Source organism: Bufo gargarizans, chromosome 11, assembly GCF_014858855.1.
Source record: "Bufo gargarizans isolate SCDJY-AF-19 chromosome 11, ASM1485885v1, whole genome shotgun sequence".
NCBI classification, from domain to species: Eukaryota; Metazoa; Chordata; class Amphibia; order Anura; family Bufonidae; genus Bufo; species Bufo gargarizans.
The window spans coordinates 100,124,996-100,151,916 of record NC_058090.1 but is presented as its reverse complement, the minus strand read 5'-3'; the positions used below and the strand labels follow the sequence as shown (position 1 = coordinate 100,151,916).

General features: G+C 45.7%; 1 protein-coding gene across 1 annotated transcript; it reads right to left on the bottom strand.

The window, feature by feature from the left end:
* On the bottom strand, positions 1-21,137 carry LOC122921456 (trichohyalin-like). Its single transcript, XM_044271434.1, has 3 exons — positions 21,031-21,137; positions 3,112-3,264; positions 1-2,178 (listed from the first exon to the last, which is right to left on the bottom strand). The coding sequence occupies exons 2-3, from the start codon at positions 3,247-3,249 to the stop codon at positions 1-3; spliced, it is 2,316 nt and encodes a 771-aa protein (XP_044127369.1). The 5' UTR covers positions 3,250-3,264; positions 21,031-21,137.
* Between the last annotated feature and the right edge of the window lie 5,784 nt (positions 21,138-26,921).

Sequence of the window (26,921 nt, the reverse complement as noted above, 5' to 3'; positions counted from 1 at the left end):
TCATGTTTCTGTGTTGAGTCTTGTTTTTGGGTTGGGTCTTGTTTCTGAGTTGAGTCTTGCTTTTGGGTTGAGTCTTGCTTTTGGGTTGAGTCTTGCTTTTGGGTTGAGTCTTGTTTTTTGGTTGGGTCTTGTTTTTGGGGTGAGTCTTGTTTTTGTGTAGAGTCTTGTTTCTTGGTTAAGTCTTGTTTCTTGGTTGAGTCTTGTTTTTGGGTTGAGTCTTGTTTTTGGGTTAGGTCTTGTTTCTGAGTTGGGTCTTGTTTCGGAGTTGGGTCTTGTTTTGGAGTTGGGTCTTGTTTTGGAGTTGGGTCTTGTTTTGGAGTTGGGTCTTGTTTTGGAGTTGGGTCTTGTTTGGAGTTGGGTCTTGTTTTGGAGTTGGTCTTGTTTCGGAGTTGGGTCTTGTTTTGGAGTTGGGTCTTGTTTTGGAGTTGGGTCTTGTTTTGGAGTTGGGTCTTGTTTTGGAGTTGGGTCTTGTTTTGGAGTTGGGTCTTGTTTTGGAGTTGGGTCTTGTTTCTGGGTTGATTCTTGTTTTTCAGTTGGTTCTTGTTTCTGAGTTGGGTCTTGTTTCTGCGTTGAGTCTTGTTTTTGGGTTGAGTCTTGTTTTTGGGTTGGGTCTTGTTTTTGGGTTAAGTCTTGTTTCTGAGTTGATTCTGGTTTCTGCTTTGAGTCTTGTTTTGGGGTGGAGTCTTGTTTTTGGGTTGGTTCTTGTTTCTGGGTTGGGTCTTGTTTCTGAGTTGGGTCTTGTTTCTGGGTTGATTCTTGTTTTTCAGTTGGTTCTTGTTTCTGAGTTGGGTCTTGTTTCTGCGTTGAGTCTTGTTTTTGGGTTGAGTCTTGTTTTTGGGTTGGGTCTTGTTTTTGGGTTAAGTCTTGTTTCTGAGTTGATTCTGGTTTCTGCTTTGAGTCTTGTTTTGGGGTGGAGTCTTGTTTTTGGGTTGGTTCTTGTTTCTGGGTTGGGTCTTGTTTCTGAGTTGGGTCTTGTTTCTGGGTTAATTCTTCTTTCTGAGTTGAGTCTTGTTTTTGGGTTGGGTCTTGTTTCTGGGTTGGTTCTTGTTTTTTAGTTGGATCTTGTTCCTTAGTTGGTTCTTGTTTCTGTGTTGATTCTTGTTTTAGGTTTAAGTCTTGTTTTTGGGTTGAGTCTTGTTTCTGGGTTGATTCTTGTTTCTTGGTTGGGTCTTGTTTCTCTGTTGAGCCTTGTTTTTGGTTTGGGTCTTGTTTCTGGGTTGAGTCTTGTTTCTGGGTTGAGTCTTGTTTCTGGGTTGAGTCTTGTTTCTGGGTTGAGTCTCGTTTCTGGGTTGAGTCTCGTTTCTGGGTTGAGTCTCGTTTCTGGGTTGAGTCTCGTTGCTGGGTTGAGTCTCGTTGCTGGGTTGAGTCTTGTTTCTGGGTTGAGTCTCGTTTCTGGGTTGAGTCTCGTTTCTGGGTTGAGTCTCGTTTCTGGGTTGAGTCTTGCTTCTGGGTTGCATCTTGCTTCAGGGGTAAGTCTTGTTTCTTTGTTGGATCTTGTTTTTGGGTCGAGTCATGTTTATGGGTTGAGTCTTGTTTCTGGGGTGGATCTTGTTTTTGAGTTGAGCAGTCTTGTTTCTGGGTTGTATCTTGCTTTTCATTTAGGTCCTGTTTCTGGTTTGATTCTTGTTTTCTGGTTGGTTCCTGTTTTTGGGTTGAGTCTTGTTTCTGAGTTAGATTATGTTTCTGAGTTGGAACTTGATTTTGGGTTGATTCTAGTTTCTGGGTTGAGTCTTGTTTCTGGTTTGGACCCTGTTTCTGTGTTGTGTCTTGTTTATGGGTTGAGTCTTGCTTTTTGGTTAGATCTTTTTTCTCAGTTGGATCTCCTTTTTGGTTTGGATCTTTCTTCTGGGTTAAGGGTTCTTGTTTCCGAGTTAAGGAGTCTGGTTTCTGAGTTTCATCTTGTTTTTGGTTTGGATCTTCTTTTTGGACTGAGTCTTGTGTCTGGGTTATGTTTTGTTTCTGGTTTGATTCAGACGTTTTTGATGATGTTGATGATTGCAGCAACAACCCTTTTTGGGCTGCACATATCCGACAACCTTTTTGGGGCCTCAGTGCTTCAAAATAAGCAACAGCAACTTTTGCTACAAGCTCCAGAAATTCTTTAAAGTCCACTTCACCGTCATTGTTTTGATCAAGGGCATGTAGTATTGCTTCAATTGTGTGTGGGTCTCCAGAATCCTAAAAAGACACAAATAATGACTAAATTATGGAAAACACCAGTAGAGAGTAACGTAAACTATGTACCACTGATTGTTTTATTAACCCTAATGAGTGTATGTTACTTTTGGAAACATGCAACAAGTTCATTAATTTACGAGGCGGATGTTGACTCCTCACATGGACACCATCATTAACTTGTGTACATTTCCATCTGGTAGATGAATATGTTGAAGTCTGACGTTCGCATTGTTTCTTGTAACCTACATAGAATATAACTCCATACTGCTTTGGCTGACATCCTGAGGTAAGTATCATTTTTAGGCTAGGGCTACACTAAGAACAGCAGGTCTCATGACTGTTTCAGACCTACAATAGGATATGGCAAATAAATTGCAGAAAGGTCAGGTAAATCAAAGACACATGCAACTTGCATTGTGGTTTATGACTATAAAACCTTGTGTAACTAAAGTGTTGGATATTTTCACAAAAGTCATAGATTACGTTGCATGTCACAATGTGACCCCACAGATAATCATTTGTGGCCAAAAAAGAGATAACGTTTTTGTGTGACTGTCCCACTTCTATCATAATGACCCATGTTCCAGGCAATGTGATAGGAGATGCTAATCCCCAGCCCTTCTAATCATCATCACAATCTCTCCTCCACTGGTAGAGGAATGTGTTAGTAACTATACTCTTTCAGAACACTCTCTGCCAAGCTGAGTATGCATGAGTATGGGGGGAGGCACTGGGACGAGTGTCTGCCAGCTGATGAATGGATGAAGGTACAGGAAAGAAACCATGTGTATTATAACCAAATCACTCAACTCAATAAACTTTTTTAGAACTATTAAGAAGAGCAGCTCTGGAGCACAAACTGCAGAAAGTAAAATACTAACGTTTTGGACATTACTTTATTAAGTAACTTGCATGCATCAGGTAGGATCTCACCTCAATTACATCTGCAAACTGTGTCTCAATGAGGCTCTGAAATGCGGTGATGTCCAGCTTGTCACAGGGAGCTGTGCGGCTGCTGTAACAGTGAAAGGTGTCGATGATCCTGCGAATAGCGGTCAGGAGATTTGCCATGGCTGCTGGAAGACACTAGAAGAAAAAGGTGAGAAAGCTGTTAGGACAGATAAGATCACAGCCAGGAACTGACCTCTCTTTAGAGTGCGCCGCACATGGTAAGGATGATTAGAGCGACAATGGACTGGATAGTCATCATCTGCCAAGATCACTGTTCTACACTAATAGTCAACGTGATGGCTTTATAACCACCGTACTCTCCGTAAAACCACTGTGCTGTCCATATAATCACTGTGCTGTCCATATAACCACCGTACTCTCCGTAAAACCACTGTGCTGTCCATATAACCACCGTACTGTCCATATAACCATTGTGCTGTCCATATAACCACTGTACTGTCCATATAACCACTGTACTGTCCATATAATCACTGTGCTGTCCATATAACCACCGTACTCTCCGTAAAACCACTGTGCTGTCCATATAACCACCGTACTGTCCATATAACCATTGTGCTGTCCATATAACCTCTGTACTGTCCATATAACCACTGTACTGTCCATATAACCACTGTGCTGTCCATATAACCTCTGTGCTGTCCATATAACCACTGTGCTGTCCATATAACCTCTGTACTGTCCATATAACCACTGTACGCTCCATATAACCACCATGCTGTCCATATAACCTCTGTACTGTCCATATAACCACTGTACTGTCCATATAACCACTGTGATGTCCATATAACCTCTGTACTGTCCATATAACCACTGTACTGTCCATATAACCACTGTGCTGTCCATATAACCTCTGTGCTGTCCATATAACCTCTGTGCTGTCCATATAACCTCTGTACTGTCCATATAACCTCTGTACTGTCCATATAATCACTGTACTGTCCATATAACCTCTGTACTGTCCATATAACCACTGACTGTCCATATAACCACTGTACTGTCCATATAATCACTGTGCTGTCCATATAACCTCTGTGCTGTCCATATAACCTCTGTACTGTCCATATAACCTCTGTACTGTCCATATAACCACTGTACTGTCCATATAACCACTGTGCTGTCCATATAACCTCTGTGCTGTCCATATAACCACTGTGCTGTCCATATAACCTCTGTACTGTCCATATAACCACTGTACTGTCCATATAACCACTGTGCTGTCCATATAACCTCTGTACTGTCCATATAACCATTGTGCTGTCCATATAACCTCTGTACTGTCCATATAACCACTGTACTGTCCATATAACCACTGTGCTGTCCATATAACCTCTGTGCTGTCCATATAACCACTGTGCTGTCCATATAACCTCTGTACTGTCCATATAACCACTGTACGCTCCATATAACCACCATGCTGTCCATATAACCTCTGTACTGTCCATATAACCACTGTACTGTCCATATAACCACTGTGATGTCCATATAACCACTGTACTGTCCATATAACCACCGTACTGTCCATATAACCACTGTGCTGTCCATATAACCTCTGTGCTGTCCATATAACCACTGTGCTGTCCATATAACCTCTGTACTGTCCATATAATCACTGTGCTGTCCATATAACCACTGTACTGTCCATATAACCACTGTGCTGTCCATATAACCTCTGTGCTGTCCATATAACCACTGTGCTGTCCATATAACCACTGTACTGTCCATATAACCACTGTGCTGTACATATAACTACTCTACTGTCCATATAACCACTGTACTGTCCATATAACCACTGTGATGTCCATATAACCACTGTACTCTCTGTAAAACCACTGTACTGTCCATATAACCTCTGTGATGTCCATATAACCACTGTGCTGTCCATATAACCTCTGTGCTGTCCATATAACCACTGTGATGTCCATATAACCACTGTACTGTCCATATAACCACTGTACTGTCCATATAACCACTGTACTCTCCGTAAAACCACTGTGATGTCCATATAACCACTGTACTCTCTGTAAAACCACTGTGCTGTCCATATAACCTCTGTGCTGTCCATATAACCACTGTACTGTCCATATAACCTCTGTGATGTCCATATAACCACTGTGCTGTCCATATAACCTCTGTGCTGTCCATATAACCACTGTGATGTCCATATAACCACTGTACTGTCCATATAACCACTGTACTGTCCATATAACCACTGTACTCTCCGTAAAACCACTGTACTGTCCATATAACCACTGTGATGTCCATATAACCACTGTACTGTCCATATAACCACCGTACTGTCCATATAACCACTGTACTCTCCGTAAAACCACTGTGATGTCCATATAACCACTGTACTGTCCATATAACCACTGTGCTGTCCATATAACCTCTGTGCTGTCCATATAACCACTGTACTGTCCATATATCCACTGTGCTGTCCATATAACCACCGTACTGTCCATATAACTACTCTGCTGTCCATATAACCTCTGTGCCGTCCATATAACCACTGTGCTGTCCATATAACCACTGTACTCTCCGTAAAACCACTGTGATGTCCATATAACCACTGTACTGTCCATATAACCACTGTACTCTCCGTAAAACCACTGTGCTGTCCATATCACCACTGTACCGTCCATATAACCACTGTGCTGTCCATATAACCTCTGTGCTGTCCATATAACCACTGTGCTGTCCATATAACCTCTGTACTGTCCATATAACCATTGTGCTGTCCATATAACCTCTGTACTGTCCATATAACCGCTGTGCTGTCCATATAACCACTGTGCTGTCCATATAACCTCTGTACTGTCCATATAACCATTGTGCTGTCCATATAACCACTGTACTGTCCATATAACCTCTGTACTGTCCATATAACCTCTGTACTGTCCATATAACCACTGTACCGTCCATATAACCACTGTGCTGTCCATATAACCACTGTGCTGTCCATATAACCGCTGTGCTGTCCATATAACCACTGTGCTGTCCATATAACCTCTGTACTGTCCATATAACCATTGTGCTGTCCATATAACCTCTGTACTGTCCATATAACCACTGTACTGTCCATATAACCACTGTGCTGTCCATATAACCTCTGTGCTGTCCATATAACCAGTGTACTGTCCATATAACCTCTGTACTGTCCATATAACCAGTGTACTGTCCATATAACCACTGTGCTGTCCATATAACCTCTGTACTGTCCATATAACCACTGTGATGTCCATATAACCACTGTACTCTCCGTAAAACCACTGTGCTGTCCATATAACCTCTGTGCTGTCCATATAACCACTGTACTGTCCATATAACCTCTGTGATGTCCATATAACCTCTGTGCTGTCCATATAACCACTGTGCTGTCCATATAACCTCTGTACTGTCCATATAACCTCTGTGCTGTCCATATAACCACTGTGATGTCCATATAACCACTGTACTGTCCATATAACCACCGTACTGTCCATATAACCACTGTACTCTCCGTAAAACCACTGTGATGTCCATATAACCTCTGTGCTGTCCATATAACCTCTGTGCTGTCCATATAACCTCTGTACTGTCCATATATCCACTGTGCTGTCCATATAACCACTGTACTGTCCATATAACTACTCTGCTGTCCATATAACCTCTGTGCTGTCCATATAACCACTGTGATGTCCATATAACCATTGTACTGTCCATATAACCACCGTACTGTCCATATAACCACTGTACTCTCCGTAAAACCACTGTGATGTCCATATAACCACTGTGATGTCCATATAACCACTGTACTGTCCATATAACCACTGTGCTGTCCATATAACCTCTGTGCTGTCCATATAACCACTGTACTGTCCATATATCCACTGTGCTGTCCATATAACCACCGTACTGTCCATATAACTACTCTGCTGTCCATATAACCTCTGTGCTGTCCATATAACCACTGTGATGTCCATATAACCACTGTACTGTCCATATAACCACCGTACTGTCCATATAACCACTGTACTCTCCGTAAAACCACTGTGATGTCCATATAACCACTGTACTGTCCATATAACCACTGTACTCTCCGTAAAACCACTGTGCTGTCCATATAACCACTGTGCTGTCCATATAACCTCTGTACTGTCCATATAACCACTGTGATGTCCATATAACCACTGTACTGTCCATATAACCACTGTACTGTCCCTTTAACTACTGTTCGGTCCATATAACCACTGTACTGTCCATATAACCACTGTGCTGTCCATATAACCTCTGTGCTGTCCATATAACCACTGTAATGTCCATATAACCTCTGTACTGTCCATATATCCACTGTGCTGTCCATATAACCACTGCACCGTCCATATAACCACTGTGCTGTCCATATAACCACTGTACTGTCCATATAACCACCGTGCTGTCCATATAACAACTGTACTGTCCATATAACCACTGTGCTGTCCATATAACCTCTGTACTGTCCATATAACCACTGTGCTGTCCATATAACCACTGTGCTGTCCATATATCCACCGTACTGTCCATATAACCACTGTGCTGTCCATATAACCTCTGTACTGTCCATATATCCACCGTACTGTCCATATAACCACCGTACTGTCCATATAAACACTGTACTGTCCATATAACCACTGTGCTGTCCATATAACCTCTGTACTGTCCATATAACCACTGTGCTGTCCATATAACCTCTGTACTGTCCATATATCCACCGTACTGTCCATATAACCACCGTGCTGTCCATATAACCACTGTGCTGTCCATATAACCACTGTACTGTCCATATAACCTCTGTACTGTCCATATAACCACTGTACTGTCCATATAACCACTGTACTGTCCATATAATCACTGTACTGTCCATATAACCACTGTGCTGTCCATATATCCACTGTACTGTCCATATATCCACCGTACTGTCCATATAACCTCTGTACTGTCCATATAACCACTGTACTGTCCATATAACCACTGTACTGTCCATATAACCACTGTACTGTCCATATATCCACTGTGCTGTCCATATAACCACTGTGCTGTACATATAACTACTCTACTGTCCATATAACCACTGTGCTGTCCATATAACCTCTGTACTGTCCATATAACCACTGTGCTGTCCATATAACCACTGTACTGTCCATATAACCACTGTGCTGTACATATAACTACTCTACTGTCCATATAACCACTGTACTGTCCATATAACCTCTGTACTGTCCATATATCCACTGTACTGTCCATATATCCACTGTAATGTCCATATAACCACCGTGCTGTCCATATAACCACTGTGCTGTCCATATATACACTGTACTGTCCATATAACCACCGTGCTGTCCATATAACCACCGTGCTGTCCATATAACCACTGTGCTGTCCATATAACCACTGTGCTGTCCATATAACCACTGTGCTGTCCATATATCCACTGTACTGTCCATATAACCACTGTACTGTCCATATAACCACTGTGCTGTCCATATAACCACTGTGCTGTCCATATATCCACTGTGCTGTCCATATAACCACCGTACTGTCCATATAACCATTTGGTTGTCCATATAACCACTGTACTGTCCATATAACCACTGTGCTGTCCATATAACGACTGTGCTGTCCATATATCCACCGTGCTGTCCATATAACCACTCTGCTGTCCATATAACCTCTGTACTGTCCATATAACCTCTGTACTGTCCATATAACCACTGTGCTGTCCATATAACCACTGTACTGTCCATATAACCTCTGTACTGTCCATATATCCACCGTGCTGTCCATATAACCACTGTACTGTCCATATAACCACCGTGCTGTCCATATAACCACTGTGCTGTCCATATAACCTCTGTGCTGTCCATATAACCACTGTACTGTCCATATAACCTCTGTACTGTCCATATATCCACCGTACTGTCCATATAACCTCTGTGCTGTCCATATAACCACTGTGCTGTCCATATAACCTCTGTACTGTCCATATAACCACCGTACTGTCCATATAAACACCGTACTTTCCATATAAACACCGTGCTGTCCATATAACCACTGTGCTGTCCATATAACCACCGTGCTGTCCATATAACCACCGTACTGTCCATATAAACACCGTACTTTCCATATAACCACTGTGCTGTCCATATAACTACTCTAATGTCCATATAACCACTGTACTGCCCATATAACTACTCTAATGTCCATATAACCACTGTACTGCCCATATAACCACTGTGCTGTCCATATAACCACCGTGCGGTCCATATAACCACTGTACTGTCCATATAACCACTGTACTGTCCATATAACTACTCTGCTGTCCATATAACCACTGTACTGTCCATATATCCACGGTGCTGTCCATATAACCACTGTACTGTCCATATAACCACCGTACTGTCCATATTACCACTGTGCTGTCCATATAACCTCTGTGCTGTCCATATAACCACTGCACCGTTCATATAACCACTGTACTGTCCATATATCCACTACACTGTCCATATATCCACTACACTGTCCATATATCCACTACACTGTCCATATATCCACTACACTGTCCATATAACCACTGTACTGTCCATATAACTACTCTGCTGTCCATATAACCACTGTACTGTCCATATATCCACGGTGCTGTCCATATAACCACTGTACTGTCCATATAACGACTTGGCTGTCCATATAACCACTGTACTGTACATATAACGACTGTGCTGTCCATATTACCACGGTGCTGTCCATATAACCACTGTGCTGTCCATATTACCACTGTGCTATCCATATAACCACTGTGCTGTCCATATAACCAGTGTATTGTACATATAACCAGTGTACTGTCCATATAACCACTGTACTGTCCATATAACCACTATGCTGTCCATATTATCACTGTACTGCCCATATAACCACTCTACTGTCCATTGTAACAGTGGGGAGTGGGAAAAACCCCCCACTGTACAATGTAAAGGGATAGAAGGGGAAGCAGCTAGGCCAGGACTCTGGAATCAGGGAGCAGGTCACCTCCTATAGCTTCCCTAATCCTCACCCTAACTCCTCACCGTATGAGCGGACCTGGATGGTTGGTCGGCTCATACCCAGGATACCTGTGGCCTTGAGTCGCCCTGATAAGAGATTGTACACAGCAAGAGGATCGGCAGGTAACAACAACAAGACAACTCCCTTACCTGCCGAAGCCTCCACAACTGGAACCCGTGCATAAGTACAGGAGCCCGACCACACAGCAGGTCACAGTACAAACAACCACACAGGAATCCACCATACAAACTCTGCCAGAGCCCCCCATGCTCACACAGTGCTGCATACAGGCTTATGTTTCACCCCTCCAGGAAACCAGCCCCCTCGCGGAGCTCCAACACACACAAGGAAAACGTCTTGCACACATGCAAGGACAAACACCAAGAACAGCCCAGACATGTAACATGTCACTACCAGAGCTTTGAGACGTTCTCACAGCTCTGTGTCTCCACCCCTGTGATGATGTCACTTAGAGTTTGGAGGTGTTCTCACTGTTCTGTTTCTCCGCCCCTGTGATGAGGTCTTACTCTCAGCTGTCTCTCCTGCGTTTGATTTCTCTGCCTTTAAATCACCCCTCCTCCTATTGCAGGGCGTGGATTATATTTCTCTTTTCAGTTGTAGCTCTGCCTTGAGTATCTTCACTTCTTAAGCTACTAGTTCTCTGGACCTGTGTTCTGCTGCTGCAAGCACTCCGGATATTGCCAGCGGCCCTTGGATCCGTCTTCTCTGCGGCTGCAGCTCCATCAGCTAAGTGTGCAGACTTTGTTGTGTACCTGATGATTTCCTGACTGGATCTGAGGTGGCCACGGTTCCCTCCATATTCTGAGCAGGGCATCGGTGGCCGTGCCCCTTCCACTATTGTACAGGGCTCATCAGTCTAAGGTACGCGGGCATGCCTCGTTCCACCATTTGGATCCGGGCATGTGCTTTAGCAGCATAGGGAGAGTGTTGAGGGTCTGACAGGGGTCACCCTTTCTCTTCCCTAGTTTGGGTCCGGTCAGTAGCTCTTCTTACTGTGTATGCTCTGGTTACCCTTAAACAGCCGTGACATAACAACAATCAAGACGTACAACAAACCCTGAACATAAACCCACACCAAACATACAACAAGTGAGGTTGGGTACATAGAGGGTACAAGGGAGAACTGGGAAGACCTTGATGACCACAAGGGTGGCCCTCACTGAACAGATGGTAAAGCCAGGAACAGTGAACCACCAGCACACACCAAGCCTGGAGGAACAATATAACCACCAGCTTCCAGCAGAAGCTAAATAACCCAAAGCCACCACACACAATCAGGGGGTTAACCCTTACAGCACCAGACAGGGGAAGGCTAAAACTTAAAGGGGAAGTGCACACACCAGCCACCACATTGCCACCGGCAACAGTATGCATGGCAACCATGTCACGGCACACACAGCCAAAGCCTAGACACTGCCACCACATGCCACAACAGCAACATGTTGCCACCGGCAACCACAAGCATGGCACAAGTGTCAAGGCGCGCAAAACAAAGGCTGTGACATCCATATAACCACCGTACTGTCCATATAACCACCGTACTGTCCATATAACCACTGTGCTGTCCATATAACCACTGTTCTGTCCATATAACCACTGTACGCTCCATATAACCACTGTACTGTCCATATAACCTCTCTGCTGTCCATATAACCACTGTGCTGTCCATATAACCACTGTACTGTCCATATAACCACTGTACTGTCCATATAACCACTGTACTGTCCATATAACCTCTCTGCTGTCCATATAACCACTGTGCTGTCCATATAACCACTGTACTGTCCATATAACCTCTCTGCTGTCCATATAACCACTGTTCTGTCCATATAACCACTGTGCTGTCCATATGACCTCTCTGCTGTCCATATAACCACTGTATTGTCCATATAACTACTCTACTGTCCATATAACCACTGTACTGTCCATATACCAGTGTACTGTCCATATAACCAGTGTACTGTCCATATAACCACTGTACTGTCCATATAACTACTCTACTGTCCATATAACCACTGTACTGTTCATATAACCACTGTACCGTCCATATAACCACTGTGCTGTCCATATAACCACTGTACTGTCCATATAACCACTGTGCTGTCCATATAACCACTGTGCTGTCCATATAACCACTGTACTGTCCATATAACCACTGAACTGTCCATATAACCACTGTACTGTCCATATAACCACTGTACCGTCCATATAATCACCGTGCTGCCCATATAACCACTGTACTGTCCATATAACCACTGTACCGTCCATATAACCACTGTACTGTCCATATAACCACTCTGCTGTCCATATAATCACTGTACCGTCCATATAATCACCGTGCTGCCCATATAACCACTCTACTGTCCATTGTCACAGTGGGGAGTGGGGAAAACCCCCCCACCGTACAATGTAAAGGGATAGAAGGGGAAGCAGCTAGGCCAGGACTCTGGAATCAGGGAGCAGGTCACCTCCTATAGCTTCCCTAATCCTCGCCCTAACTCCTCACCGTATGAGCGGACCTGGATGGTAGGACGGCTCATACCCAGGATACCTATGGCCTTGAGTCGCCCTGATAATCCCTCACATAGGAGCAGAGGAGAGACGACCTGTTCATCCACGACACGGAGGAACAGGAGTCTCTAAAGGCCTAGAAGCAGGGAAAGGGAGAGACTGTACAGAGCAAGAGGATCGGCAGGTAACAACAACAAGACAACTCACTTACCTGCCGAAGCCTCCACAACTGGAACCCGTGCATAAGTACAGGAGCCCGAACACACAGCAGGTCACAGTACAAACAACCACACAGGAATCCACCATACAAACTCTGCCAGAGCCCCCCATGCTCACACAGCGCTGCATACAGGCTTATGGTTCACCCCTCCAGGACACCAGCCCCCTCGCGGAGCTCCAACACACACAAGGAAAACGTCTTGCACACATGCAAGGACAAACACCAACAACAGCCCAGACATGTAACAACAATCAAGACGCACGACAAACCCTGAACATAAACCCACACCAAACATACAACAAGTGAGGTTGGGTACATAGAGGATACAAGAGAGAACTGGGAAGACCTTGATGACCACAAGGGTGGCCCTCACTGGACAGATGGTAAAGCCAGGAACAGTGAACCACCAGCACACACCAAGCCTGGAGGAACAATATAACCACCAGCTTCCAGCAGAAGCTAAATAGCCCAAAGCCACCACACCCAATCAGGGGGTTAACCCTTACAGCACCAGACAGGGGAAGGCTACAACTTAAAGGGGAAGTGCACACACCAGCCACCACATTGCCACCGGCAACAGTATGCATGGCAACCATGTCACGGCACACACAGCCAAAGCCTAGACACTGCCACCACATGCCACAACAGCAACATGTTGCCACCGGCAACCACAAGCATGGCACAAGTGTCAAGGCGCACAAAACAGAGGCGGTGACATCCATATAACCACCGTACTGTCCATATAACCACCGTACTGTCCATATATCCACCGTACTGTCCATATATCCACCATACTGTCCATATAACCACTGTACCGTCCATATAATCACCGTACTGTCCAATTAACCACCGTGCTGTCCATATAACCACTGTGCTGTCCATATAACCAGTGTACTGTCCATATAACCTCTGTACTGTCCATATAACCACCGTACTGTCCATATAACCACCGTACTGTCCAATTAACCACCGTGCTGTCCATATAACCACTGTGCTGTCCATATAACCACCGTACTGTCCTTATAACCACTGTACTGTCCATATAACCTCTGTGCTGTCCATATAACCACTGTACTGTTCATATAACCACTGTGCTGTCCATATAACCACTGTACTGTCCATATAATCACTGTGATGTCCATATAACCACCGTACTGTCCTTATAACCGCTGTGCTGTACATATAACCTCTGTGCTGTCCATATAACCACTGTACTGTCCATATAACCACTGTGCTGTCCATATAACCACCGTGCTGTCCATATAACCACTGTGCTGTCCATATAACCACTGTGCTGTCCATATAACCAGTGTACTGTCCATATAACCTCTGTGCTGTCCATATAACCACTGTGCTGTCCATATAACCAGTGTACCGTCCATATAACCACTGTGCTGTCCATATAACCACCGTGCTGTCCATATAACCACTGTGCTGTCCATATAACCACTGTGCTGTCCATATAACCAGTGTACTGTCCATATAACCTCTGTGCTGTCCATATATCCACCATACTGTCCATATAACCTCTGTGCTGTCCATATAACCACCGTACTGTCCATATAACCACTGTGCTGTCCATATAACCTCTGTACTGTCCATATAACCACTGTGCTGTCCATATAACCACTGTACTGTCCATATAATAACTGTACTGTCCATATAACCACTGTACTGTCCATATAACCACCGTACTGTCCATATAACCACCGTACTGTCCATATAACCACCGTACTGTCCATATAACCACCGTACTGTCCATATAACCACTGTACTGTCCATATAACCTCTGTGCTGTCCATATAACCACCGTGCTGTCCATATAACCTCTGTACTGTCCATATAACCGCTGTGCTGTCCATATAACCACTTGGCTGTCCATATAACCACTGTGCTGTCCATATATCCACCGTGCTGTCCATATATCCACTGTACTGTCCATATAACCACTGTGCTGTCCATATAACCACCGTACTGTCCATATAACCTCTGTACTGTCCATATAACCACTGTGCTGTCCATATATCCACTGTGCTGTCCATATAACCTCTGTACTGTCCATATAACCACCGTACTGTCCATATAACCTCTGTGCTGTCCATATATCCACTGTGCTGTCCATATAACCACTGTGCTGTCCATATAACCTCTCTGCTGTCCATATATCCACTGTGCTGTCCATATAACCACTACACTGTCCATATAACCACTGTGCTGTCCATATAACCACCGTACTGTCCATATAACCACCGTGCTGTCCATATAACCATTGTACTGTCCATATAACCGCTCTGCTGTCCATATATCCACCGTACTGTCCATATAACCATTGTACTGTCCATATAACCACTGTGCTGTCCATATAATCACTGTGCTGTCCATATAATCACTGTGCTGTTCATATATCCACCGTACTGTCCATATAACCACGTACTGTCCATATAAACACCGTGCTGTCCATATAACCACCGTACTGTCCATATAACTACTGTACTGTCCATATAACCACTGTACTATCCATATAACCACTGTACTGTCCATATAACTACTGTGCTGTCCATATAACCACCGTACTGTCCATATAACCACTGTACTGTCCATATAACCACTGTACTGTCCATATATCCACTGTGCTGTCCATATAACTACTGTGCTGTCCATATAACCACCGTGCTGTCCATATATACACCGTACTGTCCATATAACCACTGTACTGTCCATATAACCACTGTGCTGTTCATATATCCACCGTACTGTCCATATAACCACTGTGCTGTCCATATAACCAGTGTACTGTCCATATAACCACTGAACTGTCCATATAACCACTGTACTGTCCATATAACCACTGTACCGTCCATATAATCACCGTGCGCCCATATAACCCACTGTACTGTCCATATAACCACTGTACCGTCCATATAACCACTGTACTGTCCATATAACCACTGTACCGTCCATATCACCACTGTACCGTCCATATAACCACTGTGCTGTCCATATAACCACTGTACTGTCCATATAACCACTGTACCGTCCATATAACCACTGTACCGTCCATATCACCACTGTACCATCCATATCACCACTGTACCGTCCATATAACCACTGTGCTGTCCATATAACCACTGTACTGTCCATATAACCACTGTACCGTCCATATAACCACTGTACCGTCCATATCACCACTGTACCATCCATATCACCACTGTACCGTCCATATAATCACCGTGCTGCCCATATAACCACTGTACTGTCCATATAACCACTGTACCGTCCATATAATCACCGTGCTGCCCATATAACCACTCTACTGTCCATTGTCACAGTGGGGAGTGGGGAAAACCCCCCCACCGTACAATGTAAAGGGATAGAAGGGGAAGCAGCTAGGCCAGGACTCTGGAATCAGGGAGCAGGTCACCTCCTATAGCTTCCCTAATCCTCGCCCTAACTCCTCACCGTATGAGCGGACCTGGATGGTAGACGGCTCATACCCAGGATACCTATGGCCTTGAGTCGCCCTGATAATCCCTCACATAGGAGCAGAGGAGAGACGACCTGTTCATCCACGACACGGAGGAACAGGAGTCTCTAAAGGCCTAGAAGCAGGGAAAGGGAGAGACTGTACAAGCAAGAGGATCGGCAGGTAACAACAACAAGACAACTCACTACCTGCCGAAGCCTCCACAACTGGAACCCGTGCATAAGTACAGGAGCCCGAACACACAGCAGGTCACAGTACAAACAACCAACCAGCATACAAACTCTGCCAGAGCCCCCCATGCTCACACAGCGCTGCATACAGGCTTATGGTTCACCCCTCCAGGACACCAGCCCCCTCGCGGAGCTCCAACCACACACAAGGAAAACGGTCTTGCACACATGCACGGACAACACACCAAGAAACAGCCCAGACATGTAACAACAATCAAGACGTACACAAAACCCTGAACATAAAACCCCCACCAAACATACAACAAGTGAGTGTTGGGTACATAGAGGATACAAGGGAGAACTGGGAAGACCTTGATGACCACAAGGTGGCCCTCACTGGACAGATGGTAAAGCCAGGAACAGTGAACCACCAGCACACACCAAGCCTGGAGGAACAATATAACCACCAGCTTCCAGCAGAAGCTAAATAGCCCAAAGCCACCACACCCAATCAGGGGGTTAACCCTTACAGCACCAGACAGGGGAAGGCTACAACTTAAAGAGGAAGTGCACACACCAGCCACCACATTGCCACCGTACTGTCCATATAACCACCGTACTGTCCATATATCCACCATACTGTCCATATAACCACTGTACCGTCCATATAATCACCGTACTGTCCAATTAACAACCGTGCTGTCCATATAACCACTGTGCTGTCCATATAATCACTGTGATGTCCATATAACCACCGTACTGTCCTTATAACCGCTGTGCTGTCCATATAACCACCGTGCTGTTCATATAACTACCGTGCTGTTCATATAACTACTGTTCGGTCCATATAACCACTGTGCTGTCCATATAACCACTGTACTGTCCATATAACCACTGTACCGTCCAATTAACCACCATGCTGTCCATATAACCACTGTGCTGTCCATATAACCACTGTACTGTCCATATAACCACTGTACTGTCCCTTTAACTACTGTGCTGTCCATATAACCACTGTACTGTCCATATAACCACTGTACTGTCCATATAACCACTCTGCTGTCCATATAACCTCTGTACTGTCCATATAACCTCCGTACTGTCCATATATCCACTGTGATGTCCATATAACCACTGTACCGTCCAATTAACCACCATGCTGTCCATATAACCACTGTGCTGTCCATATAACCACTGTACTGTCCATATAACCACTGTACCGTCCAATTAACCACCATGCTGTCCATATAACCACTGTGCTGTCCATATAACCACTGTACTGTCCATATAACCACTGTACTGTCCCTTTAACTACTGTGCTGTCCATATAACCTCTGTGCTGTCCATATAACCTCTGTGCTGTCCATATAACCTCTGTACTGTCCATATAACCACTGTACTGTCCATATAACCACTGTGCTGTCCATATAACCACTGTACGCTCCATATAACCACCATGCTGTCCATATAACCACCGTGCTGTCCATATAACCACTGTACACTCCATATAACCACCATGCTGTCCATATAACCTCTGTGCTGTCCATATAACCACTGTGCTGTCCATATAACCAATGTGCTGTCCATATAACCACTGTACTGTCCCTTTAACTACTGTGCTGTCCATATAACCTCTGTGCTGTCCATATAACCACTCTGCTGTCCATATAACCTCTGTGCTGTCCATATAACCTCTGTACTGTCCATATAACCACTGTGCTGTCCATATAACCACTGTACGCTCCATATAACCACCATGCTGTCCATATAACCACCGTGCTGTCCATATAACCTCCGTACTGTCCATATATCCACTGTGCTGTCCATATAACCTCTGTGATGTCCATATAACCACTGTACTGTCCATATAACCACTGTACCGTCCAATTAACCACCATGCTGTCCATATAACCACTGTGCTGTCCATATAACCACCGTGCTGTCCATATAACCACTGTACTGTCCCTTTAACTACTGTGCTGTCCATATAACCTCTGTACTGTCCATATAACCACTGTACTGTCCATATAACCACTGTGCTGTCCATATAACCACTCTGCTGTCCATATAACCTCTGTACTGTCCATATAACCACTGTACTGTCCATATAACCACTGTGCTGTCCATATAACCACTGTACGCTCCATATAACCACCATGCTGTCCATATAACCACCATGCTGTCCATATAACCACTGTGCTGTCCATATAACCTCTGTGCTGTCCATATAACCACTGTACTGTCCATATAACCACCATGCTGTCCATATAACCTCTGTGCTGTCCATATAACCACTGTGCTGTCCATATAACGACTGTACGGTCCATATAACCTCTGTGCTGTCCATATAACCACTGTACTGTCCATATAACCACTGTGCTGTCCATATAACCTCTTTACTGTCCATATAACCACCGTGCTGTCCATATAACCTCTGTACTGTCCATATAACCACTGTGCTGTCCATATAACCACTGTACGGTCCATATAACCTCTGTGCTGTCCATATAACCACTGTACTGTCCATATAACCACCGTGCTGTCCATATAACCACTATGCTGTCCATATAACCAGTGTACCGTCCATATAACCACCGTGCTGTCCATATAACCTCTGTACTGTCCATATAACCAGTGTACCGTCCATATAACCACTGTACTGTCCATATAACCACTGTGCTGTCCATATAACCACCGTGCTGTCCATATAACCACTGTGCTGTCCATATAACCACCGTGCTGTCCATATAACCACCGTGCTGTCCATATAACCACCGTGCTGTCCATATAACCAGTGTACCGTCCATATAACCACCGTGCTGTCCATATAACCTCTGTACTGTCCATATAACCAGTGTACCGTCCATATAACCACTGTACTGTCCATATAACCACTGTGCTGTCCATATAACCACCGTGCTGTCCATATAACCACCGTGCTGTCCATATAACCACCGTGCTGTCCATATAACCACCTGCTGTCCATATAACCAGTGTACCGTCCATATAACCACTGTGCTGTCCATATAACCACCGTGCTGTCCATATAACCACCGTGCTGTCCATATAACCACTGTGCTGTCCATATAACCACCGTGCTGTCCATATAACCACCGTGCTGTCCATATAACCAGTGTATCGTCCATATATCCACCGTACTGTCCATATAACCACTGTGCTGTCCATATAACCACCGTGCTGTCCATATAACCAGTGTACCGTCCATATATCCACCGTACTGTCCATATAACCACTGTACTGTCCATATAATCACCCGTACCTGTAATGCTTCCCAGGCCATTCGCACACCGTATCACCTATGTGGACACATTCACATGAATGGGTCCGCAATCCATACGGAGCGGTGTCGAGGCACAGAACCCTACCGAAGTGCTGCGGAGTGCTACCGTGCTGTTTCAGTCCCTGCCTCAAAATAGAACATGTCCTTTTTTTCTTGCCGTGCGGACGGATCACAGACCAATTCAAGTTAAACGGGTCTGGATCTGTCTGCGGCAGCTGCACGGATGGCGTCCGTGTACTGGGGACCACACATCACAGTCCTTAGTGTACGGAGCGGCGGGCACACGGGTGCATCAGGCCTTATGGGATCTTTTCTCAGCACTACAGACAGGCCAGCTGTGGCAGTGCATGGGTGGAAAGTGCTCTGCTGAAAGGGTTAACGCTGTCATGGGTGGAAAGTGCTCTGCTGAAAGGGTTAACACTGTGATGGGTGTGGGGTCATTATTGAATGGTAAATTATTGATCTGACATCTGGTGGAATGATGGATTGCAAGCTCTTCAGGCCATAGCGTGCTTTTCTCGTCTGTCCTGCCACCTGGGGCGTAACGCACCATACACCTATTCATCAAGGGCGTAACAGGCCTCCGCCAGGCGGTAAATTACAGTGCAGGCCCTTCTCTAGCTGCAGGGGATGATGACTACTCCCAGCTGTAATCTACAGGCACTGCTCCTGCAGGGATTTCCACACAAGTGATAGTCATGTGAGTGCAGTACCAGACACAGCCATGGACTAGGGTGGCGCTGTGTCTGGATGTAAAGGAGAGCATGGGATGATGAAGAGATAAAACTGCGTCACATTCTGTCCACCATGAGGCCAGATTCTGATGAGCGAGATGTCACATGTGTGCGGCGTGCCCTCCCGTCCTGGGCCCTGCTTTTGTATCGCTCGTCGGAAATTGGCCTTGCACAACGCACAGAATACAAAGGAATGAAACCCAACTAGAAGACATTACCGCCCATCACAGGGCCAGCCACAGGCACAGCTTGTACAGAATGCAATAGCAGTATATACTGACACCCAGTCCTGGGGGCGCGGACAGCACTGCATGCACAGCAGCCATGACACAGGGTCACTTATAGGACACTTATGGTACATCCTGCACCTGGAGGTGACTTACCTGTCCAGAGGAGCTGCAGATCTCTGTGCTGAGAAGCAGGGATGACAGAGAGCAGAGCGGGCAGGGTGGATTTATATTCTAGATATTGGAGGACATTGGTGACACCCTGATTTCCACACCCGAGGCCCCGTCTATCCCTCCCCGTCAGGGTGCTGGCGTCACACCCTCCCTTGATAATCAGGATCAGTGACTACAGAAATCTGCTGCTCGCTGACAATGGAGAACTCCATCACCTGCCGCAGAGTAATCCCCGCACCCTGAATCATGAGGAGTCACCGGCGGCCTGTACAGGGAACACACCCTGTGGCCCCTGACATAGGGCCTGACTGCAGAGGGGACGTTCAGCAACAGCTGCACACATGCGCCTGTCCTGCGCCGCCGGCGCCTGTCTTTGTCCACTCCTGTGTACTGACGCTACCTCCCTTTGGCTTGTATTCGGACTCGTCTTGTTGTTTTTCCCTGTGTAGCCTCTTCCTCTGTGTTGATACCCCGGCCTTACCAGCCGCCCTCTTGACCTAGCCTGGTCTTTACTGTTTCTCTGCTCCGCCCGCTATTCCATCTCTGTCCTCTCTGTCTCACTTATCGAGGTAAGGGACCGCCGTCCAGTTGCGCTCCGTTACCTAGGACGGGCAAGTGCATGTAGGTAGGGACAGAGGCGTGTCAAAATCACTAAAACAGGAGGGTGGCGAGGAAGCACTGAAAAACTATAAGGAAAAAAAAATTAATATGTCTGTAACGGATCTCATAGCACCCCGACCAGGTACCTCCGTCGATAGATGCTCCTAGTGCTTTCCGAGGACTCCAAGCACTCCACCTGACACCGTACGCACTGCAGACCCCACGAACCGCCGCAGCTTGGTTGGGGTCTCACCGTCCTCCACCCACGCTGGACCCAAGACCGGGCTTCAGCTTCCAGTGGGTGAACCTCTCCTACATCCAGAGAGCAGGAACCATGAACAAGCTCTTACAAGAGCTTATACTCAGGGGAGTATTGTGATATAGCAATCCCCAAGAGTGTAGTTATCGCATTCCCCAAACATGAGCCAAAACTTCATGAAGTATAAAACAGGAACACTTTATTGAGGGCTACCCACCCGTATTATGAAGGTCCCCATCTGGTGGGACATCCCCTAGGGGACCAGAAGGAAGACTGTGACACAGGACAGATATGCAGCAATCAGGATACACAGACACAATACATCCCCACAATGCATGATGGGTTTCCTCCTCTCTGCCCTGGAGACACCCGAGGAGCAATTCAATTATCTCTCAGGACAAAGGGAAATCGCCAATACACATGTGGAGACAACAGAACAGAAATCACCACCCAAACACACCATGTCACACCCCCACAGCAAACACAGACATGTAACATATCCCCAGATAGCTCAAGTCTGAGTGCATATCATTAGGGGAATGGCACTCAGACTACACGAATACACTAACATTAGCTATCTGGGTGCCCTCACATAACATACACTACAATTCCAAAGACAGATTTAAGCTGTGCGGCCGGTCTGTCTTCTCCTTTAAAGTTAGTATGGGCCATAATCCTGAGGCAAGAGGCCGGTAAACAGGCCTCTCCAAAACCCATGTCACCACCAGACATCTGAGAAGCTCTGACAGAGGCCTTTCAGAACCTCCTCCTTGAGCTTCCTTTGTTTTGCTTTCAGTTCCTCATCTCGTTAGCCTCTCTCAGCTGTCATGTAGTTGTACTGATTGCATCCCTTTAAATTCCTCCCCAGAGTGCATCAGTGTGCGGTTTATAGTTCTTCCTGGAGTGTGTGTGCATGCTGATCCTACTTCCCAGTCTTCTACAAGATAAGTGTTGTGCATTCATTTGTGATTTTCTGTTTGCTGGATCCCAGGTGACCCTGACTCCCTCCGTATCTAGCGTAGGGAGCCGGTGGTCGTGTCCCCTCACTATTATAGGGTGTTCAGGTGTTATACAGTTGAGGTACGAGGATATGCGATCATCTACCATTGGGATTTTCACATAGGCTGAGCAGTCAGGGAGAGTGCCAGGTCTGATGCAGGGGTCTCCCTTTTTGTTCCTTAGTTTTGGATCCAGTCAGTCGTATATTCATTTGGTGTTGTCTTGTTTCCTGTACACCTTCCGTGACATTATAAACCGCCAAAACCATCTCAAGCATGGATCCGGTTTCACTTTTGACTGAACGCTTCCAGGGTCTTTCATTGGAGGTAGCTGATTTCCGTAAGACTCTTTCTCAGTTTCAAGTGACCGGTTCAGCTTGCGTTCATGGAGTTTGTTCTGAGCCTAAGATCTCGCTCCCGGATACGTTCTCCGGGGGTAGTGAGAATTTTGTGCGTTTTAGAGAGGCTTGCAAACTCCATTTTCGCCTTCTTCCCCATTCGTCTGGTGATGAGGAACGGAGGGTGGGGATCATTATATCGCTGCTCAGGGGTAACGCTCAGTAGTGGGCCTTTTCGCTGCCGGTAGGGCCACGGCCCCTCTGTTCAGTGGATGAATTCTTTTTAGCCCTGGGTCAGATATATGATGATCCGGATCGTATTGCTTTGGCTGAGTCTAGACTACATCTATTATGCCAGGGTAAACAATCAGCAGAAATATACTGCTCAGAATTTCGGAGATGGGCAGTTGATACTGGTTGGAATGATGCTGCACTCCGAAGTCAGTTTTGCCATGGTCTTTCAGAGGGATTGAAAGATGCATTTGCCTTTCATGAGAGGCCTACTTCCTTGGACTCTGCTATGTCTCGGGCCGTTCGTATTGACAGGCGTCTTAGAGAGAGAGGAGAGATCACTCCTTCCTGTCATACTCAATCCCAGGACAGTGCAGCGGTCTCTTTCTGTGCGCAGGGGTCTCAGTCGCTGTCAGCCCCTTCTGAGCAGGAGCCCATGCAGCTGGGGTTGATTGCCTCTGACAATAGAAGATTCAGCCCGCATGGGAAGGTTTGTTTTTGTTGTGGAGGTATAAATCATTTGGCAAATGTTTGTCCCTCTAGGAGATTCAGGCAGTTTTTTTGGGAGTAATAAAGAAACAAAAAGGAAAAAATCCTTTAAAAATGTTCCGTCTGTTACCATTGGCAGGGTTGATGCGGAAATTGAAGGTTTTCCGTTTGCTTGTAGTTCCTGTTTTGTCCTGCCTGCCAGGGTGGCGCTAGAGAGCAAGAACATGCAAGAACTTGCGATAACTCATGGTTTTCAGGTGCGCACTTTGGGAAAGGATATTCCTGTTTTTGCTATTGATTCCGCTCCACTTTCTCAGAAATCATTAAAGGGCATAGTTCACAATATCCGTTTAATTGTGAGTGATGCTCATGTTGAGGATGTGTCATGTTTCGTCCTTAGCGGATTGCCTACTCCTCTAGTGTTGGGGCTACCCTGGCTCACTAAACATAACCCCACCATTGATTGGCAAGCGAGGCAAATAAATGGTTGGAGTGACTTTTGCAGAGAGAATTGCCTCACGAGATCTGTTTCTGAGGTTGCTACTAAGACTGTACCACCTTTCCTCTCTGAATTTTCGGATGTCTTCTCTGAGAGTGGAGTTCAGGATTTGCCCCCGCACAGGGAGTACGATTGCCCTATTAATCTCATCCCAGACGCCAAGCTGCCTAAATCTCGTTTATACAATCTTTCCCAACCTGAGAGGATCGCTATGCGTGCTTATATCTCTGAGAGTCTGAGAAAGGGACACATACGACCCTCGAAGTCACCTGTTACCGCTGTTTTTTTCTTTGTTAAGAAAAAAGATGGTTCTTTAAGACCTTGTCTGGATTTCAGGGAGCTGAACAGTATCACTATTCGTGACCCTTATCCGCCTCCTCTGATCCCGGACCTGTTTAACCAGGTTGTTGGGGCTAAAGTTTTTTCCAAATTATATCTAAGAGGGGCATACAACCTGGTCAGGGTCAGAGAAGGGGACGAATGGAAGACGGCCTTCAATACCCCTGAGGGCCATTTTGAGAATTTGGTTATGCCTTTTGGTTTGATGAATGCCCCAGCCGTTTTTCAGCATTTTGTGAACAGCATTTTTTATCATTTATTGGGGAAATTTGTTTTAGTGTATTTGGATGACATTTTGATTTTTTCTCCTGATTTCAAAACTCATAAGGAACATTTACGTCAGGTCTTGCTCATCCTGCGGGAGAATAAATTGTACGCGAAACTGGAAAAATGTGTGTTTGCGGTTCCAGAAATTCAATTTCTGGGGTTTCTTCTCTGCGCTTCTGGTTTTCGCATGGACCCCGAGAAGGTCCGCGCTGTGCTTGAGTGGGAGCTTCCTGAGAATCAGAAGGCGCTGATGCGTTTTTTGAGCTTTGCCAATTATTACAGGAAGTTTATTTTGAATTATTCCTCTATTGTTAAACCACTCACTGATATGACCAGAAAGGGGGTAGATTTTTCTTCCTGGTCGGTAGAGGCGCGTAAGGCCTTTTCTAATATCAAGGAGAGTTTTGCTTCCGCTCCCATCTTGGTACAACCTGATATTTCTCTACCCTTCATAGTTGAGGTTGATGCTTCTGAGGTGGGTGTGGGTGCGGTATTGTCTCAGGGTTCCTCTCCTGCCAAATGGCGACCGTGTGCCTTTTTCTCGAAGAAACTCTCCTCCGCAGAGAGAAATTACGATGTGGGAGATAGGGAGTTGTTGGCCATCAAGTTGGCTTTTGAGGAATGGCGCCATTGGCTAGAGGGAGCCAGACACCCTATTACCGTGTTTACTGACCATAAAAATCTGGCCTACTTGGAGTCAGCCAAGCGTCTGAACCCGAGACAGGCCAGATGGTCTTTGTTCTTTTCAAGGTTTAATTTTGTTGTCACGTTTCGCCCTGGGGTTAAGAATGTGAAGGCAGATGCCCTGTCACGTTGTTTTCCGGGAGGTGGGAATTTTGAAGACCCGGGTCCCATTTGGGCTGAAGGTGTGGTGGTCTCTGCTCTTTATCCTGAATTGGAGGCAGAGGTGCAGGTAGCCCAGTCAGAGGCTCCTGATCTTTGTCCTCCTGGGAGGTTGTTTGTGCCTCTCGCTTTAAGACACAAGATTTTTAAGGAACACCACGATACGGTCCTTGCTGGGCACCCGGGGGCAAGAGCCACAGTGGATCTCATCGCTCGGAGATTCTGGTGGCCTGCGCTTCGTAAGTCGGTTGAGGGTTTTGTGGCAGCCTGCGAGACCTGAGCTCGTGCCAAAGTCCCTCATTCACGGCCATCAGGTCCTCTCCTTCCCTTACCCATTCCTTCCCGTCCTTGGAGACATCTGTCCATGGACTTCATAACGGAACTGGCTCGTTCCTCGGGGAAGACTGTGATTCTAGTGGTGGTGGACCGTTTTAGCAAAATGGTGCATTTCATCCCTTTTCCTGGCTTGCCCAATGCTAAGACGTTGGCGCAGGCATTTATTGATCACATTGTCAAATTGCATGGTATTCCTTCAGACATAGTCTCTGATAGGGGCACGCAGTTTGTTTCCAGATTCTGGAAGGCTTTCTGTTCTCGCTTGGGGGTTCGGTTGTCATTCTCTTCTGCTTTCCACCCGCAGTCGAATGGCCAGACAGAGCGCGTCAATCAGAATCTGGAGACATATCTGCGCTGTTTTGTGGCGGAGAATCAGGAGGATTGGTGTTCTTTTTTGTCCCTTGCTGAGTTCGCTTTAAATAACCGTCGTCAGGAGTCCTCTGATAAGTCACCATTTTTTGGTGCACATGGGTTTCATCCGCAGTTTGGGACATTCTTGGGAGAGGGGTCTTCTGGTTTACCTGATGAGGACAGATTCTCCTCGTCTTTGTCATCTATTTGGCAAAATATTCAGGATAATCTAAAGAGCATGAGTGAGAGATATAAGCGTGTGGCGGATAAGAGACGTGTGCCTGGTCCGGACCTGAATGTTGGTGATCTGGTGTGGTTGTCTA